The sequence below is a fragment of the Lepidothrix coronata genome, unplaced genomic scaffold, assembly GCF_001604755.1.
Source record: "Lepidothrix coronata isolate B3197 unplaced genomic scaffold, Lepidothrix_coronata-1.0 Scaffold41, whole genome shotgun sequence".
Taxonomy (NCBI): Eukaryota; Metazoa; Chordata; class Aves; order Passeriformes; family Pipridae; genus Lepidothrix; species Lepidothrix coronata.
This window is the reverse complement of record NW_016690221.1, coordinates 4,842,333-4,858,092: the sequence shown is the minus strand read 5'-3', so window position 1 is coordinate 4,858,092 and position 15,760 is coordinate 4,842,333. Positions and strand designations below refer to the sequence as shown.

The following is a 15,760-nucleotide window of genomic DNA, read 5'->3' as shown; positions in this document are numbered from 1 at the left end:
TCTTTTATTCCTGTTTTGGCTAATGAATTAGTGGTTATTTGACTGCCTTCCGCTGCAGTTTAAAACCTTCTTCCATTTAAAGTGAGCAATCATGTTTTGAGTATCGTGTTTATCAACTCTTCTGCTAGCTGGAAGGAAAGCAAACAAGTCCTTTGGGAACTTGTTCAGTTATTCTCTTTACATGAAAGTGAAATGATTTCAACTGTGTGCTGGGTGTTCAAAAAAGAACCAAATGTTAAATATTTTATCATGTTTTCTAGCGAAGCAAATCTGAGCTAAATAGCCCTAGCTGATTGCATAGTAGATCAGGATTTTTATGTATGAGTAAACATGCAGCATTTCAGCTGCTGCAAGAGTATAAAATACTTTCTTGCAATGAGAATGGTCAAACACTGAAACTGGATGCTCAGGGAGAGTGTGACATCTTCATTCTTAGGTATCGTTAAATTGACTGGGTATAACCCTGTGCAACCTGTTATAGCTTCAGAATTGGACCTGCTTTGAGGAGGAGAGTTGGACACAAACCTACATGGGGCTTTTTTAACCCAAATTATCCCGTAGTTCTATCAGGTGATTCTTTTCTTACCAGTAAAACTCGCAAGAAAATCCATTTATATTCGATTTTCCTTGTCATTCCCTGTTCAAAGTGAATGCACTGTAGGTGTGTTTAAATGTGTGTCTTCAGGAATTCTCACTAAGTGAATCAAATCACTTGTCTTCTGTCACAGAAGCTGACTAGTTGTCTTAGTCTGTCAAGTTCCTTCAGGTTTGTTTCTGTTTAGAAATCCCAGTGTTTAAATGTTAGACTTAAACGTGTAATTCTTTACAGGAAAAGCTACAACTACTGGTTCAGCAGTCTCTGAAAAAGTGAGGACAAGGTTAGAAGAACTGGATGATCTGGAAGAGGTGAGAAAGTTTTCTGATCAAATTACAGCACCATTATACCAGTGAAAGAAATTTGTGAAATAAAAATCTTTTTTTATTTCATTTTAAAAAGGTCCTGATTTCTGCATGTATTTATGCAGTATTTAGATAAATATATACTTTCTGTGAGAATTCTCTAGTAATTTCAATCCTTATTTTTGTAGGATTCAGGTAGAATCATATTTTTATATCACTAGAAATTGTGATTTGAAAATTTACCTGATCTATTGATGTTGATTTATCTTGTTACTGAGTACAGTCTGCAGCTGTTGTAAATTTTTGTTAAGCCTAATAGCCTTAACATCTGATAATTTTGGTTGCCCCTGTTGCAGAAGCTGCACACTGTCTGCCTGAGCTTAATTAAAGGTACAATTAGGAGCTCAATAGAAATACTGAGTACTCAGCTTATTTCTCAAGCTGCAGTATTTTGCTGTGCAAAGATGAGATGTTTCATAACTTACTTTCCTTACACCTAAATCTTCTAGAATTGTTTTGGATAATGTTGTTTTGAAACCTCTGCCTCTTAGCTAATTTCAGGTTGCCTGTTGCCTGAGCCAGCACAGTTTTAATACTTGCATGTCACAAATAAAGGATTGGATTCTTTTAGTGAAAAATAAAGTACTCTTTATAATAAGGAAATATGTAACCTTTTGTGAAACTCTAATTAGATTTGGATTTCATCTCTTCACCTGTGGTTTGACTCTATAATAACAGCAGTTGCCTTCCTTCCCTCCCACTCCCACTAAGTAGGCTTGTGTTTCCTTGGCAGGGGTCACAGAAAGAGCTGTTGAATTTGACTCAGCAGGATTACATGAACCGAATTGAAGAACTGAACCAGTCTTTAAAGGATGCTTGGTCCTCTGATCAGAAAGTAAAAGCTCTCAAAATAGTCATCCAGGTCAGTTTTACATTTTTGTTCTATACAGAACCAATGAGTTCGGTGATATTTGTCCAATTTCCTTCTCAGGAAAAGAAGAGTTTCTATTCTTTTTCTATTTTTTTCTTTTTGTTCCTCACCAGAACACATTTCTTTCAGAGTTTTATGACTTCTGACAATAGTTAGATTTTCGGCTTTGTTGTTATGTATTGATTTTGATTAGGCTACATGGAATGGAATTCTCATTAAAGATTCGCCAAATGATAGGTGTGGAAATTTTACCTGCCTAAGGATAGTTGGAATAAATAACATGTAGTGATATCATCTCTTTCTGGCCACCCCAAATAATACCAGAATGGCTTTTTGAACATCAGCATTTTACCCATCCAGACTTACAAAGGCAACTGAGTAACATGATTTAGGACCTTAGCAAGCTACAGAAAACAACTCCAGAATTTTAAAGGTGTGTGTATGGGATTTTTCTTTGTTCGTTTGCTTTTTAAAAACTTGTCCACAGTCTCTCTCTGGGTCATTTGGGGTGATGGATTTTGAGGAGGGCAAGGGGAAATAGGACAATTAAATGTTCTTTTGTTTGGCTTGGCCTTTAAAAAGGGCCAGAGGCAGAGTGCAGCAGAGGACAGAGGAGATAATGACATCCTTAAAAGCTGTAGAACTGATGTAATGCTAACAGTCATCCACTGGGGTTATATATAAAGTCAGGATTTTTTTTTTTTGCCATTCTGAATAATCTTGTGAAAACTGTTTGCAGTAATTTCATCTTAAATTGTGGTAAAGACAGAAAAGGAAATGGAACGTTAATGAAGTGAGATCAAACAGTTATATGTGACCTAGGATGACTAATGTTCTATTGTAATACTACAAAATCAGCACTATTATTGTTATTTTTAAAAAAATCCATATATAGGATTGTGAAGTGTGAATATTGTCTTTGGATGAGAAGAAAAGGGACAAGGATGTACTGGACTTACAGAGCTTGAATGTATGTGTATGTATATATATATGTACTCACAGTGTGTGATGTGCAGTGATAATCTATACATTAATACTTTCAGAAGTTCTTTTACAAATGGTTCACAAACAATTTTAAGATAATATGGTTTCTAAGGTGGGATTCACTGCTTGCTTTTGGGCCAGTGCAGTTTATCTTTATCAATGATGTGGACCAGGGGATTGAGTTCACCCTCAGCACATTTGCAGATGACACTAGGCTGGGTGGGAGTGTTGACCTGCTTGAGGGTGGGAAGGCAGAGGGATCTGGACAGGCTGGACCGATGGGCTGAGGCCAGTTCTACGAGGTTCAATAACACCAAGTGCTGGGTCCTGCAGTTGGGTCACAACAGCCCCCTGCAGTGCTACAGAATGGGGGAAGAGTGGCTGGAAATACACCCAGTGCAAAAGGACCTGGGGGTGCTGGTCAACAGCAGCTGAACATGAGCCAGGGTGTGCCCAGGTGGCCAAGAAGGCCTGTGGCATCCTGGCTTGGATGAGCAGTAGTGTGGCCATAGGACCAGGGCAGTGATTGTCCCCCTGTACTTGTCACTAGTGAGGCCACACCTTGAATCTCGTGTTCAGTTTTGGGCCCCTCACTTCAAGGGAGACATGGAGGTGGGGAAGGGTGTGGAGCACAGATCTGGTGAGGAGCAGCTGAGGGAGCTGGGGGTGCTGAGCCTGGAGAAAAGGAGGCTCAGGAACGACCTACCTGACAGGAAGCACTAGTCAGGGGAGGTCAGTCTTTTCTCCCAAGTAGCAAGAAACAGGTCAAGAGGAAATGGCCTCAAGTTAAATCAGGGGAGGCTTAGGTTGGATATTAGGAAAAATTTCTTCACCAAAAGGGTTCTTAAGCATTGGAACAGGGCAGTGGTGGCATTACCATCCTTGGAGGTATTTAAAAAACCTGTAAATGTGGCACTTGGGGACATTGTTTAGTGGTGGCCTTGGCAGTGCTGGATTGAGGGTTGGACTCAATGATCTTGAAGGTCTTTTCCAACCTAAACAATTCTCCGATTCTATGATTCCTCAAGTGCCTTTTTACAAGATACTTTTCTTGTCAAGATGGGGTAAGCTAAGCTACTTAGAGTAAGCTGAACTAAGTTGATTATATATGTGAGCTCTAAGAAAAGTGGAAATTAAATGTTCATGGTATGTGTAGGTCCTAAACAGCTACTGAATTACCTTCCTTTGAAGGTGACTGACCCTGCAGCAGGGACGCTTCTGCTTTGGTTGTAGGATGTGAATGCTCTCACCTGTCTTTCTGGTGCACTCCTTAGTTTCCCTGATGAATAAAACAAAAAGATTAAGTGTGCCCCTTGTTTAAGGATGTTCAAATGTTACGATTTTCTTGTTTAAATGTTACGATTTTCTTGTTTAAACAAAGCAGTCTTGGAGGGTATTCGGATTGCTTTCTGTATTTTTGAAGTGTAATGAAAACTTGAACTTTATTTATTCCACTGAGATTGAAGAACTGTCTCCTGATGAAGGAGAGAAAAGAAACAGAGATCACAGAGAATATTGTCAGTGTTAGAGAACACAGAGGACTTGAGGCCACATTTGACTCAAGCAGGGAGGAGGTGGATTTCTCTCCCCAGTCAGTCATTTGCCTGTTTTCTTCAGGAAGAAGCTGTTTTTTTTGTGAGTAAACTTGTGCCAGAGTTTTTGACTCCAGTTTAGTCTTGGAAAACAGAGAATAGCTTAGTTAAATATCTTAAAAATATCTTCATTTCTCCGTGTGTATTTTGAATTCATATCATGAATGGACATGTTCCTTCCTGGCCTTGACATCCAGTGACAGTAGAACTAAGTGGGTAATACGTTTTCAGATGAGACTGGATCAGCCACTGCTGTAATCCAAATGCTGGGATCAGGTTGGGTGCCAGTGGGTGATTGATTACAGATTCCTCCCTGGAGCTCACTGTGGATCAGCTGCTCTGTTTCCAGAATGTTTGAACTAATTATTTGAGCCACAAAAACGTGTTGAAAAGCTCATTAACTACACTTCTAAAATGGTTTCTTAATCTAGTCTATAATAAATTTTGTGTTTGATATGGATGTTGAGAAACTGAAAAATGCCCTTTAAAAAGTTGTTTTAGAGAGGAAGTGCCTTTAATGCTGCTTCTGCAAGAGAATTCATGTCATCTGAACAAATGCACAGATCTGCATGGTCAGCTGAAATTCTGCAGTGTAGATTATCTTATATAAAGGAAAAGCAGATCTGTGGCTAGCTCTGGAAATGAGGAGTAACCTGAAAAAATATAAAGAGCACTGTGGTGTGTTATGTTAGAGGTTCTTGTGCTTTTGGCTTGATAGTTCATGGTGGTTCTTTCCATCTGTGGATATTAATCTGTTCCACCCTTTTTGGAGTAAAAAACACAAACTTGCATTGGCCTCTAAAAATGTTTCTTTGTCTGTCTTTTTTTCTCTTTCTAGTGTTCTAAGCTTCTTTCAGACACAACAGTAATCCAGTTTTATCCAAGTAAATTTGTTTTAATTACAGATATCCTTGATACTTTTGGTAAGTGTCTACTGTGCCAGACTTACTACACAATAGTTAATAAGATTAAATTAATGTTTTGTAGTGTTAGAAAGCATCAAAGTTATCCAAAAAGGGCTTTCAGTTTTAACATGGAATATTTCCAACACAACATCAGTGGTATAAACATAGTGTGTAATTCTTAAAAAACTCTCAAGAGCAAAGTCTTTAAAATAAAAATATTTAATTTTGTAGTTCTGTGCTTTATATATTAGTGAATATCTAGAAAAAAACCTTCTCTGCATTTTGAAATTTAAAACACTGTCATTATGAAAATATTTTGGGTTTTGGCAGCCTCTTGCCTCAATATTTCATATATTTATATTTGAAGAATAGGAGTCAGAAAATTTTCTTTAGCTGAATAGGGAGTGATCAGAAGGTAGTTACTGAATTTTTTAATATATTTTTAACCCTTTAAGTCAAGTTGTCATCCATTTCATGCGAATCTCTTGTTTTTCTGCCATGTTACGGAAAAGATTTACAATGACATTTGAAGTTGAAGGGTATTTTGATGTTAGCAGGATATGCTGTGACATAGATCCAATTGGTTTTTTTTCAGGTCTTGCTTCCTCTTTGCTCTTTCCTACTTACTGAAAGTTGCTGAAGATAACATAATATCCAAAGTCAGCAAAGTCAGGACACCAGCTGGCCTTTCCTGGCCTGGGGGAAATCTGACCTGGGTGTTACCTCTGCACTTAAGGGAGCCAGAGAATTGTTTTTATGGTGTGAGAAGCACTAAAATTGTACTGAACATTTCAGCCTCACTAGGGGGCATCATAATGTCAGTGTTCTGGGAAGTTTTTCCAGCTAATTTCACTGTATGTTAGAGAGGGAACCTTTGGACCAACATTTTGTGGTTTACACTTTGTTATGAGTTATTTTTGGTTCTTATTCTTTTTCTTTTTTTTTTTTTTTAACCAGGGAAGCTGGTGTATGAACGAATTCTGTCAATGTGTGCTGATAACCGGGTCTCTCTGCCAGGTATCTTTGTGTTTGTTTCCACTGCACTCCTGGAAAAAAATCACATCAGAACTAACTTAAGGAAGGTTAAACAGGACTTGCTACTGTATCTCCTGTGGAAAAAGTTCTGATTTGAATCTAGTAGCTTTTAGTTTTTTACAGAGTACAATCCATTGCTTAGAGCCACCACTATTCACAGTGTCCATGCAAATTTACATTTTAACTGTGAAAAATATCCCTCAGATGTACTAAAATGTGCTTATGTCTCTGATGTTACGAAACATTAGCTGGGTCTTCCTGAAACTTGAAATCACAAAGAACGATGGATAAGTTCTTTAATACAGAATCTATTAGGGGGAGGGAGTATTAAACATGAATGCTCAAATTAGATGAAGGAAGATCTTTTTTTTCCTCTTAGCATATGTTTTTTTCTGAAGGTACTACATTTTAGTAGCTTAAAGTTAATGGTACAAATTTAGCAAAGCTGAGGTCCTCAGTTTTTGGTAAGTAGATGATATTGTTGCTACATTGGAAACTTAATAGTTTTGCTTTAATTAGGGAAGAATTTTGGAAAAAGCAGCAGGCTGCTTCTAGCCTAATCTTTCTAATTTGGGCCCTTTTTATTTTTTTCAGTTGAAGTTCCAACACAGTGTAAAGACCTAATTTGATACTGACAGTACAAATGTATATGGAAGAACCTCTTTAGCAAGACTTTGAAACATTCCATGGAAATACAGGCATTTCCTTGCAATTTGGAGTGCATTAAGTGCACATCCTTGAAATATGAAACATTCTTACTCTGTAGTTGGCAAAGCAACAGTACCATTAGTTTGCATTTAAATCCATAGGATTTGAACCAGAAGCTTGAAACCAACAAATATTGAAATTTGAAATAAACTTACAGAAAATATTTAAGATAAAATTTGGTTATTGCAGACCTGACAAACTGTTCTTATTAATGAAGGCAGACAGTTCCCACAGCACACCAGGATTTCTGGGCAGAGTTACCTCCATTCTGGAGAACTGAGCTCGTGCTGCAGCTAAACAGCTGCTGGAGGCATTGCTGGGGGGAACTTCCCAAACAGCTAGAAAAGTGGGAGGGATAGGGAAAATCTGTGCTGTGCTGGCTGTGCACAGCAGTGCAAATCTCTGCGTATTTCAGGCCTAATCTCTAGGCTCTCCCTTGGGAACCAAACGAAACAAATTTGGGTGAGAATTCCTGAGGTCCTAGGTGAGAAAGAACATCTTCCTGTACTCAGTCAGCATCTAATGTGTGGCTTCTCTCATCTGGGAAGTTGGAAACTTTCTTGTGGAGCAGGGGCTTTTCACCTTCTGGGGGAAGGGGTGGGAGAGCACTGGTATTTTAACCTGTTTCGCAGGGAGTGGATAAGGAGACATTCACAGCAGAAGCTGTTTATGTAGCTTTAAAACTGAGAGAAGAGGGACCCATCCATCCCAACCATCTTGCCTCAAACCTGGGTTGATCCCAAGAAGCCAATTTTGCCTTCTGTTCCAAGCAATCTTGAGAAAGAGGAAGCAGTTAGCCATGCCACTGTATGCCTGCCTGATCAAAGTGCTGTCCCCCAACCCATCTGTTCCACCTCGGGGTGGCAGCTTTTCCCTGCTGGCAGCTGCCACAAATAGTCCCAGAGCTCAAGGGGAGAGAACTGCACTGCAGTGTTCCACGTACTGTGTACAAGAACAAGTGTTGTGTCAGTGTTTAGCATTTCCTACTTCTTGTAGGCAATGTATCATTTAAAAATTATATTAACCTTTTAAAACAAAGAATCTGAGTGCTTAAATCTCTTCTATGTGTATGCGTTTGTTACAGATGTATAAATACATATATTTGTTACAGATGCCCTGTATTTTCCATTTTTAACAATTTCTACTTTTGAGAAAGCAGAGAAAGGTGGGATTTCTCAGTAGCAGTTCTGAGATTGGCATTGAGTGCTTGACTTCAGCTTCTGAAATGTTACTTAATGCAAGATGGAAGCTCTGTTCCCCCTTCTTGCTGTGTACTCAGCTCTGACTGCTGCTCAAGAGAACTGAGAAGCCAATGTATTGCCTAGTTTGTTATGGTTGCCCCTAATTTTTTGTTGATGGGAGAGAGAATACAGTTTTAAATCTAGAATGAAAAGCAAATTGTTTCCAGAAAGAATGTAACTATGTCTGGGTGGTTGGTTTTTTCCCCAGATAACTTTTCTCCAGAAAGTGTTAACGATACGGCTAAAGAAACTTGCTTAAACTGGTTTTTCAAGATTGCTTCAATCAGAGAACTCATTCCCAGATTGTATCCTTTGTCAAATGAGACTCTCCAGTGTGTGAGTGTGGGTTTTCCGTACACTTTCTCAAAAATGAACATGTTTGTTTCAGTAAAACCCACAGTATCTGATGTTTATATTGGCTTTGTTTTCTTTGTTTCAGGCTGTCTGTTTTGAATGTGCTTTTGAGTCACGTTTTGTAGTAAACTGAATGCTTAATTATTGGCTCTGAGCAGTGTGGCAGCAATAAAATAGAGATGATGTATGAAAAATTTTGAAACAGAAGCTTGTAGATAAATTGTAAAAATCAGCAAAATGTGGGGAGATTAATTGCAGAATGCATTGAAACAATTTGTTCAATATGTAGTTGGTATATGTTTGTTTCATGTTTTTCAATGGTGTGCATCTTAGTTTTGTTCCTTAATTTGGCTTCAACTTAGTTATGTGGAAGCAGCAATACTGAAGTGCAATAAGTTCCTGTCCAAAACGTAAGAATAATGTTAAGTATGGGAAGGAAGTGAACAGGCTTAGGAAATAATTCAAGGAGTTAAGCATAAGAATTCTGTGATTAATGGTGGGTAAGGTCTCAGTATATCTGAGAAGAAGCAGTACTGAGAGGTTTTGGAATTTTTAAAGAGAATACCATGGAAAACTTCAAATTGAACTGTGATACGATTTGAAACACAATCATGCTTGCAGTTCTGGAATATATGTATAATGGTGATATCAGGATGTCACAAATCCCAATGCAAATTGAAAACCAGTACCTGCAGATGGTGGAAGGAAAGGAAGATTGCTGAGGTGAGGAGTGGAGCAAAAAAAACAGGATAGAAAACTGAAAGGAAAATATTGATATGCCATGTTGGTAGAGACCGAGTTGGAGAAATCATTTAGGAGCAATGAACCATTATCTGTTGAACACCCTGGTATAAGTTGAATGTGTTGCCAAACGGTGTCAGCTGCTGAGCAGAGAATGTTCCTTCCCATGTAATTGTCCTTCTTCAGTTATATTTTGAAATGAGTGTTGTAAGCCAAATTGCTACTATACTGACAACTTTATTATCCCTAGAAAGCAGTTCTTTTACTGGAATTGATGGGCCCCATCTCCAGGCACAGGTACAGCTCTGTCAAAAAGGACCTGTGGGAAAATGAGACATGCAAGGAGTACTGCCAGTTCTGCTTTAAGTGGCTGCTTTTCTCACACTGAGTTGCAGCCTTTCCATAGCTCTGCTGCTCCTCCAAACTAGAGGAGGAGTTTTTTAGTTGTATTTGCTTTACTCGTAGTAGCAAATACTGCAGTTTGAGTGTAGGATATATGTTACTGTACACATAAAATTTCACTTAAGAAATGAAGTGTTTTCTTTGATAAGCGTTTCTGTAACTCATGCTCAATTGTGAGCCTACGAGGCAGCTACTGAAGTTATTGATAGGTGATATAATTCTGTTATTGGCTGTTAAAGCTCATTTTCTTTTCTGAAAAAATCTTAACAGGGGGATTTCGGAATGTCTCCCGCGGTTAACGGCTATGATTAGAGGAATTGGAGATCCACTGGTTGCAGTCTATGCAAGAGCATACCTTTGCAGGGTAGGCTGTCATTTAACTCTTCTGGTCTGTATCAGAGATTTACTGCAGCTAGAACTGCCACTGCTTCTTGTAACTGCTGCCTTTATCTGAAGTGGTCAGCAGCCTGTCCCCTCTAACAAACAAAAAAAAAATAATTGCTCTTCTGTTTTAAGAATAGGGAATCTTTTTTTTGGTATTTATAATAAGAATAATTTTATGTGGTGCTGTAGGCTCTCTGCATACAATAGGCTGTTGCAATGTGCTGGGATAGACACTGGTTTCATCACTGCTTACAGATACTTGGAGCTGATGTTAGGATAATCATGTTTAAACACAGCTGTAACTACCTCAGGGTAGTTGTTAGTGAACGTATCTATAATAGTAAACTAGGAAATAGTCAAAAGCATGTGATTCAATGCTCTTTGTTAATTTGATATGTGTGACTTTGGTGTATTCCTTCAGAAAGTGTGGTTTTGTCTTACAGCTGAAGGAGAGTCAAAGGTGATGGATGCTGATAAAATATTTCTCTCTCTTTTAATACAGGTTGGGATGGAAGTGGCACCACAACTCAAAGAAAGCCTGAACAAAAATTTTTTTGACTTTCTTCTAACATTTAAACAAGTAAGCAAATAGGGGGGTTATTTGCAAAATCAGATAAAAACACTCCTTAGACAAACTGCTACATACTTTTTAAAAGTCTTTCAAGTTCTTAAATCTAGATTTGGTGGTCTGCCTGTATCCAGATATAGTATGGGACATTTTACATACGTTCTGATAAGTTGTAACTGTTCTATTCTGCATGTTTCCAGACTTGAATAATATTTGTTCTGAGCTTGCAAGGAATGCTTCAGAATATGTGTATATTTGTGATACTCTCTGTTGTCATTTCCAGTCATATTCAAACTTTGGCCAGTTTATCATGTCTCCCATTAAATACCTTTTCACAGCAACATATTTTCATCCTTTATTTCAACAGATACACGGGGATACGGTTCAGAACCAGCTGGTGGGACAACGTGTGGAGATGCCTTTGTATTTGACCCTATACTCTCCTGCTATAGACTGGATTTTGCAGTGTATTGCATACCATGCTCCAGAAGTAAGTAAGCAGGGTAATGCTTGATGCTAAAGAAAGTGTTGTGGTGAAGAGTTAATTTTGCCTGTTAAAAGCCTCGCAGTCAGTACTTACATGGGTGTAAAAGTGAGTATTAAGAGCCCACATATGACTGTCTGATTCTGTCTTCTGAACAGGAATAATGTTTGCTTCCAAGTTTGACCACTTCATAGGCAGTATTCCTATTTGTTTTTTGCTGTCCTTTAGCTAGTTTAATCTTTACGTCCTGAATTCATTAGTTTCTTCTGTTGTACAGATATAAAAATGATTTGAGTAAACTGTAGCTTTGGAATTGCTTAACATGGTGAACAGGCTGTTTTAGTCTCAGTCAGTCTGGTTTGCACTCTGGCAGAGTTGATTATCTTCACCTCTCCTGCCAGAGATAACTGACCTGGCTGGCAAATAGGGATTACTTGCAGTAATGGCATGGCTGAAGGATCACAAATTTGACTTTCATAAAATGGTGGTTTTGATTAAAGTACCTATTCCAGAGGGTTTTCTTGTGTTGTAAATGCAGGATAGGGCAGGATTACTGGAATGTACTGGAAAGATAATTAAAACAGCTTTTAGTAGACTTTACTACAGTAATTAAAGCTGAATTTATTTGCAAAATCTCTAATCACTCATTTTAATATGTAATTTTTCCAGGTTCTGCTTACTGAGATGATGGAGAGATGCAAAAAATTGGGGAACAAGTAAGTGTTGCACAGTGTAGAAGACAGGAGTCTGTAAAGAGTACCCGTGAGTCCCTGTAATAAAGTTCTCTCCCTCTTTTGGAAACAGTTTGGTTGCACAGTATAGCTTTCATTCTCCCAGTAGCTTACTAAATCATGATTATGAACATCTGTTTTCCAGAAATGAATTCTAAAATATGGTAGATTACTTGTAGAGTAAAAGTTAATTAGTTTAACTTGGTTGCTGCATTCTGGCTCCTAACCCAAAATTTAGGATACGTAATGTGTTCTCCATCAACCATGTCTCTGATTTGAGGTTGTGCTTCATTTTTCTGTGTTTTCTTCCCTTTCCTTCCTCCTCTCCTCTACTGGCTACAGTCAGCCCAAAAGTGCATTTAGCAAGGGAAGCTGTAAAGCAGCTGGCAGCCTTTGGAAGATGGCAATATTTAGGCAACTGCTTTTTTCAACATTAAAATTAGTATCCCAAGTGTGTCCTAGAAGTGTATGTGCAGGCCAGTCACCTTCAGTGAGTAGTTCAGGAAGATGGGCTGGTCTGAAAGTTTTGGATGTGCTTGCTGAGTTTTGTGAATGCAGTTTGTCCTGCTGATGGGCTACTCTGCATTTTAGTGGGTAGGTGGGCTGAGTTCTGTGAAAGTTTTCATCTACCTATTTTTTTTATGATGTGCTTTGCACAGCCCAATTCTGCAGCCACTGAGGAATTTAGATGAGGAATGTCAGCATTCTGTGACTGAGCTAAGGAGTGTGGGGGAGAAGTGGGATTTTAAAAACATGATGTGGAGGTGGTATTGTATCAGAGTGTATAATACAGATAAAAGTAAGTCACATACTCTGTTGTACTAATTATTTTGTATAGGTGTTGGTTTGTTTTGTGGAACTTATTTTTAAATCAACTTTTATAATTTCTCACTGTGAAGATGGCCTAGGTGCCTCCTCTTTGTTCCTGTTTGCTTGTTGAAGGAAGGACAAAATTTTGAGTATAATGAAGGGTTTTTTTAAAGTAATGTTTTTGGGACATGTCTTTTTTATTGGGCAGTTGAATAATCCAGTTTAGATGATCACAGTAGCTTTCTTTTAAAGTGGAGTTCTGTGTTTTTTTTCTTCTCATGATCGTCAAAATATTACAAAGCAAGAAGCATCAGTGTATAAATCTTTAAATAATCTCAGTATGTTCCATGAGCTACATTACAACCATCTAAGTGAAAAGTGACAGCCTGTTCTCTGTATTGCAAAGTGAACTGGAAGTACTTGTCTAATGATAAAATGCAAATTCCAGTCCAGTTGTGATGGGAGCACTAAAGCTCAGGCAGAAACACAGAGGGTGCTGGGCTATTTTAAGCGCTCTGTAGAATTTCCTTCAAGGTAAACTGCCCTGTGTTCAAACTGGCTCTTTCAGACTAGTGAAGGGCACGGTGTTTTATGAGGAAGCTTCTGCCCTAACTCATGGCTGAGTAAACTGAGTGTTACAGTAATGCAGTGAGTTCACTCTTCCATTGGTGACTTTGGCTTCATAGTAGCACAGATACGTGTCTGAATGATTAATCATAAATGTCCAAATATGTCATTGCCAGTTATCATATGATCGTGACTGTTTGGATTTATTTTAATCCTAACAATGCAGCTGCTAGAAATGTGGCTTTTATAATGCTTATGTAATTTAATTCAATGAGAAAAATTCCAATGGGGATTTGCCCTCCCTAAGTATTCTTCTGACCTGTAGTAAAAAAGAGTAAGTTTCTAAATGTGTCATCTACTCCTGGTTTGCTTGATCTTTCTATTAAATTGATGCTAAAATGATGGCTCCAAAAACACCTGTGTGGAACAAGTATTCTACAGGTTGGCTTTATGTTTTCTTATTTTGCTAATGCACCATTAATCCTCACCCATGCAAGCTTGATTTGTAGGGAATTTTCCTTCCTTATCCCCTTTCTTTTCAATTTACAGTAGATGCTGGACAGTTGTTAGTCTAAGAAGTTCAGAGTAATGTAAATGCAGGGACAGCCAAGTTTTAGTTGATGTTGAGCTGCATTGATCTGTGCTGTGTTCATTGCAGTGCTTTGCTGTTGAATTCAGTGATGTCGGCGTTCAGAGCAGAGTTCATCGCTGCGAGGTCGATGGACTTCATTGCCATGATCAAAGAGTGTGATGAGTCTGGATTCCCAAAGGTAAAATTTTGTATGTAATTTGTAACAAATCCTTTTTTTTTGCCTGACAAGAGTTCTTTGTGCTCTAGTTGCCTATGTAACTTGCACATCACTTGATGAAAGGTGGTTTGATCTCAGACTCTTTCTGCACAGTGTACCTGCTAGAGCAGTGTTGGGTCATGCATCTTCTGCTTTTAATTTAAAACTTCTCCTTAACTTCCAGCATCTCCTCTTTCGGTCCTTGGGATTAAACTTGGCATTGGCTGATCCTCCTGAAAACGATCGCCTTCAAATATTAAATGAAGCCTGGAAGGTTATAACAAAGCTGAAGAACCCACAGGTGAGTTATTGTCTGTTCTGTTTCACTACTGATTCTGGGTTTAGGGAAAAATTGCAGCCAGTTGTTCAATTAGCATATGCTTAGCATGGCACTGTTTAGCTTTTTTAGATACACAGAGCTGCAAAAAAAATGTGATGACTGGTGACACCTTTATATGATCCCTGCTTTTCTTAGCTCTACTGAAGCATAGCTGAATTCTACATAACGTAATTCTATAAAAGCAACTTCTGAGTCTGCATGAATCATTAACCTCAGGAGTTAATTCCTTTAAGTATAATTTTCACAAGTGTATTTCTTGTAGCCCCCTGTAAATATTGGTAATCACAAGACACATGTATTTCTAGGATTATATCAACTGTGCTGAAGTGTGGGTGGAGTATACATGCAGACATTTTACAGTAAGTGAAAATTACTTTGTTTCATTTGAAGTTTTTCTGGTACAGACTAAGTGGCTGTGTTAGCAGTTTGGTATTAGAGATGGAGAAGCTTTGACTATTCCATATAAGGATTTCAGTAGTGAATGAGAAAATGTCTTTCCTTTCATGAAAGAGAAATAGGGACAAAAGATGCAGCTTTGTAGCTTCACCACTCCGCAGCACTGCATATTTCTTAGCCTTTTGTTTTAATGGCAGATGGACCAATTTAAGTAAGGATTTACTGGAGCTATGGCTAAAGTTCCTGGCTTAACTAGAGCTCTGTAAAAAGCTGATTCTTTTCCAAATGGAAATAAATTATCCACCTCAACTGATGTTCAGTGACTTGATTTATGTGCCGATTTTGTTACTGTGTTTTGTAACCTTGTTTTTCGCCACACAGAAGCGAGAGGTCAATACAGTTTTGGCTGATGTTATCAAACACATGACTCCTGATCGAGCATTTGAAGATGCTTACCCACAGGTAAAGGACCTATTTTGCCAAATCTCTAAAAATCTGATGTGCATTTTCTTAAATGAAATTAATTCTTAAACATTACTGATGAATCTTACCACAAAATAATTATTTTTAAACGCTAGCTGTAATTTGGGAAGCCTTCTGGGACACTGTAATGCTGTGATTTATTCCTCCTTTTTTCCCCTGCTCATCAGTCTTTCGGTTCTGAGCAATGCTAAACCTGAATGATTTCTGTATTTAGGAGTAGCAATAGTTAACTCCTACATCAACAGTGGTGTTTGCTGGAGGAAATTAACAATTGTGGTAGGCTGTTTAAACAGAAGTAAACCATAAAATAATCCATCTCTGCTTGGCATTGTTAAGGTTTCAGTGAATTACTGTGTGCAGTTCTTGAGACCAAATGCCAGATGAGATATGGATTAGTTGAAGAAGGTTTTTCTGGT

General features: G+C 38.2%; 1 protein-coding gene across 3 annotated transcripts in view; it reads left to right on the top strand.

Moving 5' to 3' along the window:
* CUNH16orf62 (chromosome unknown C16orf62 homolog) overlaps positions 1-15,760 on the top strand; it is a 50,355-nt gene that overhangs the window by 5,883 nt on the left and 28,712 nt on the right. For all 3 annotated transcript variants that reach the window (XM_017813377.1, XM_017813380.1, XM_017813379.1), the window contains exons 6-19: positions 830-906; positions 1,694-1,822; positions 5,246-5,330; positions 6,270-6,329; positions 8,505-8,601; positions 9,013-9,060; positions 10,064-10,157; positions 10,680-10,757; positions 11,113-11,235; positions 11,899-11,945; positions 13,996-14,107; positions 14,310-14,426; positions 14,771-14,824; positions 15,243-15,323. In XM_017813377.1, coding sequence (XP_017668866.1) covers positions 830-906; positions 1,694-1,822; positions 5,246-5,330; positions 6,270-6,329; positions 8,505-8,601; positions 9,013-9,060; positions 10,064-10,157; positions 10,680-10,757; positions 11,113-11,235; positions 11,899-11,945; positions 13,996-14,107; positions 14,310-14,426; positions 14,771-14,824; positions 15,243-15,323 — 1,202 coding nt within the window. The remainder of the gene's footprint in view (positions 1-829; positions 907-1,693; positions 1,823-5,245; positions 5,331-6,269; positions 6,330-8,504; positions 8,602-9,012; positions 9,061-10,063; positions 10,158-10,679; positions 10,758-11,112; positions 11,236-11,898; positions 11,946-13,995; positions 14,108-14,309; positions 14,427-14,770; positions 14,825-15,242; positions 15,324-15,760) is intronic.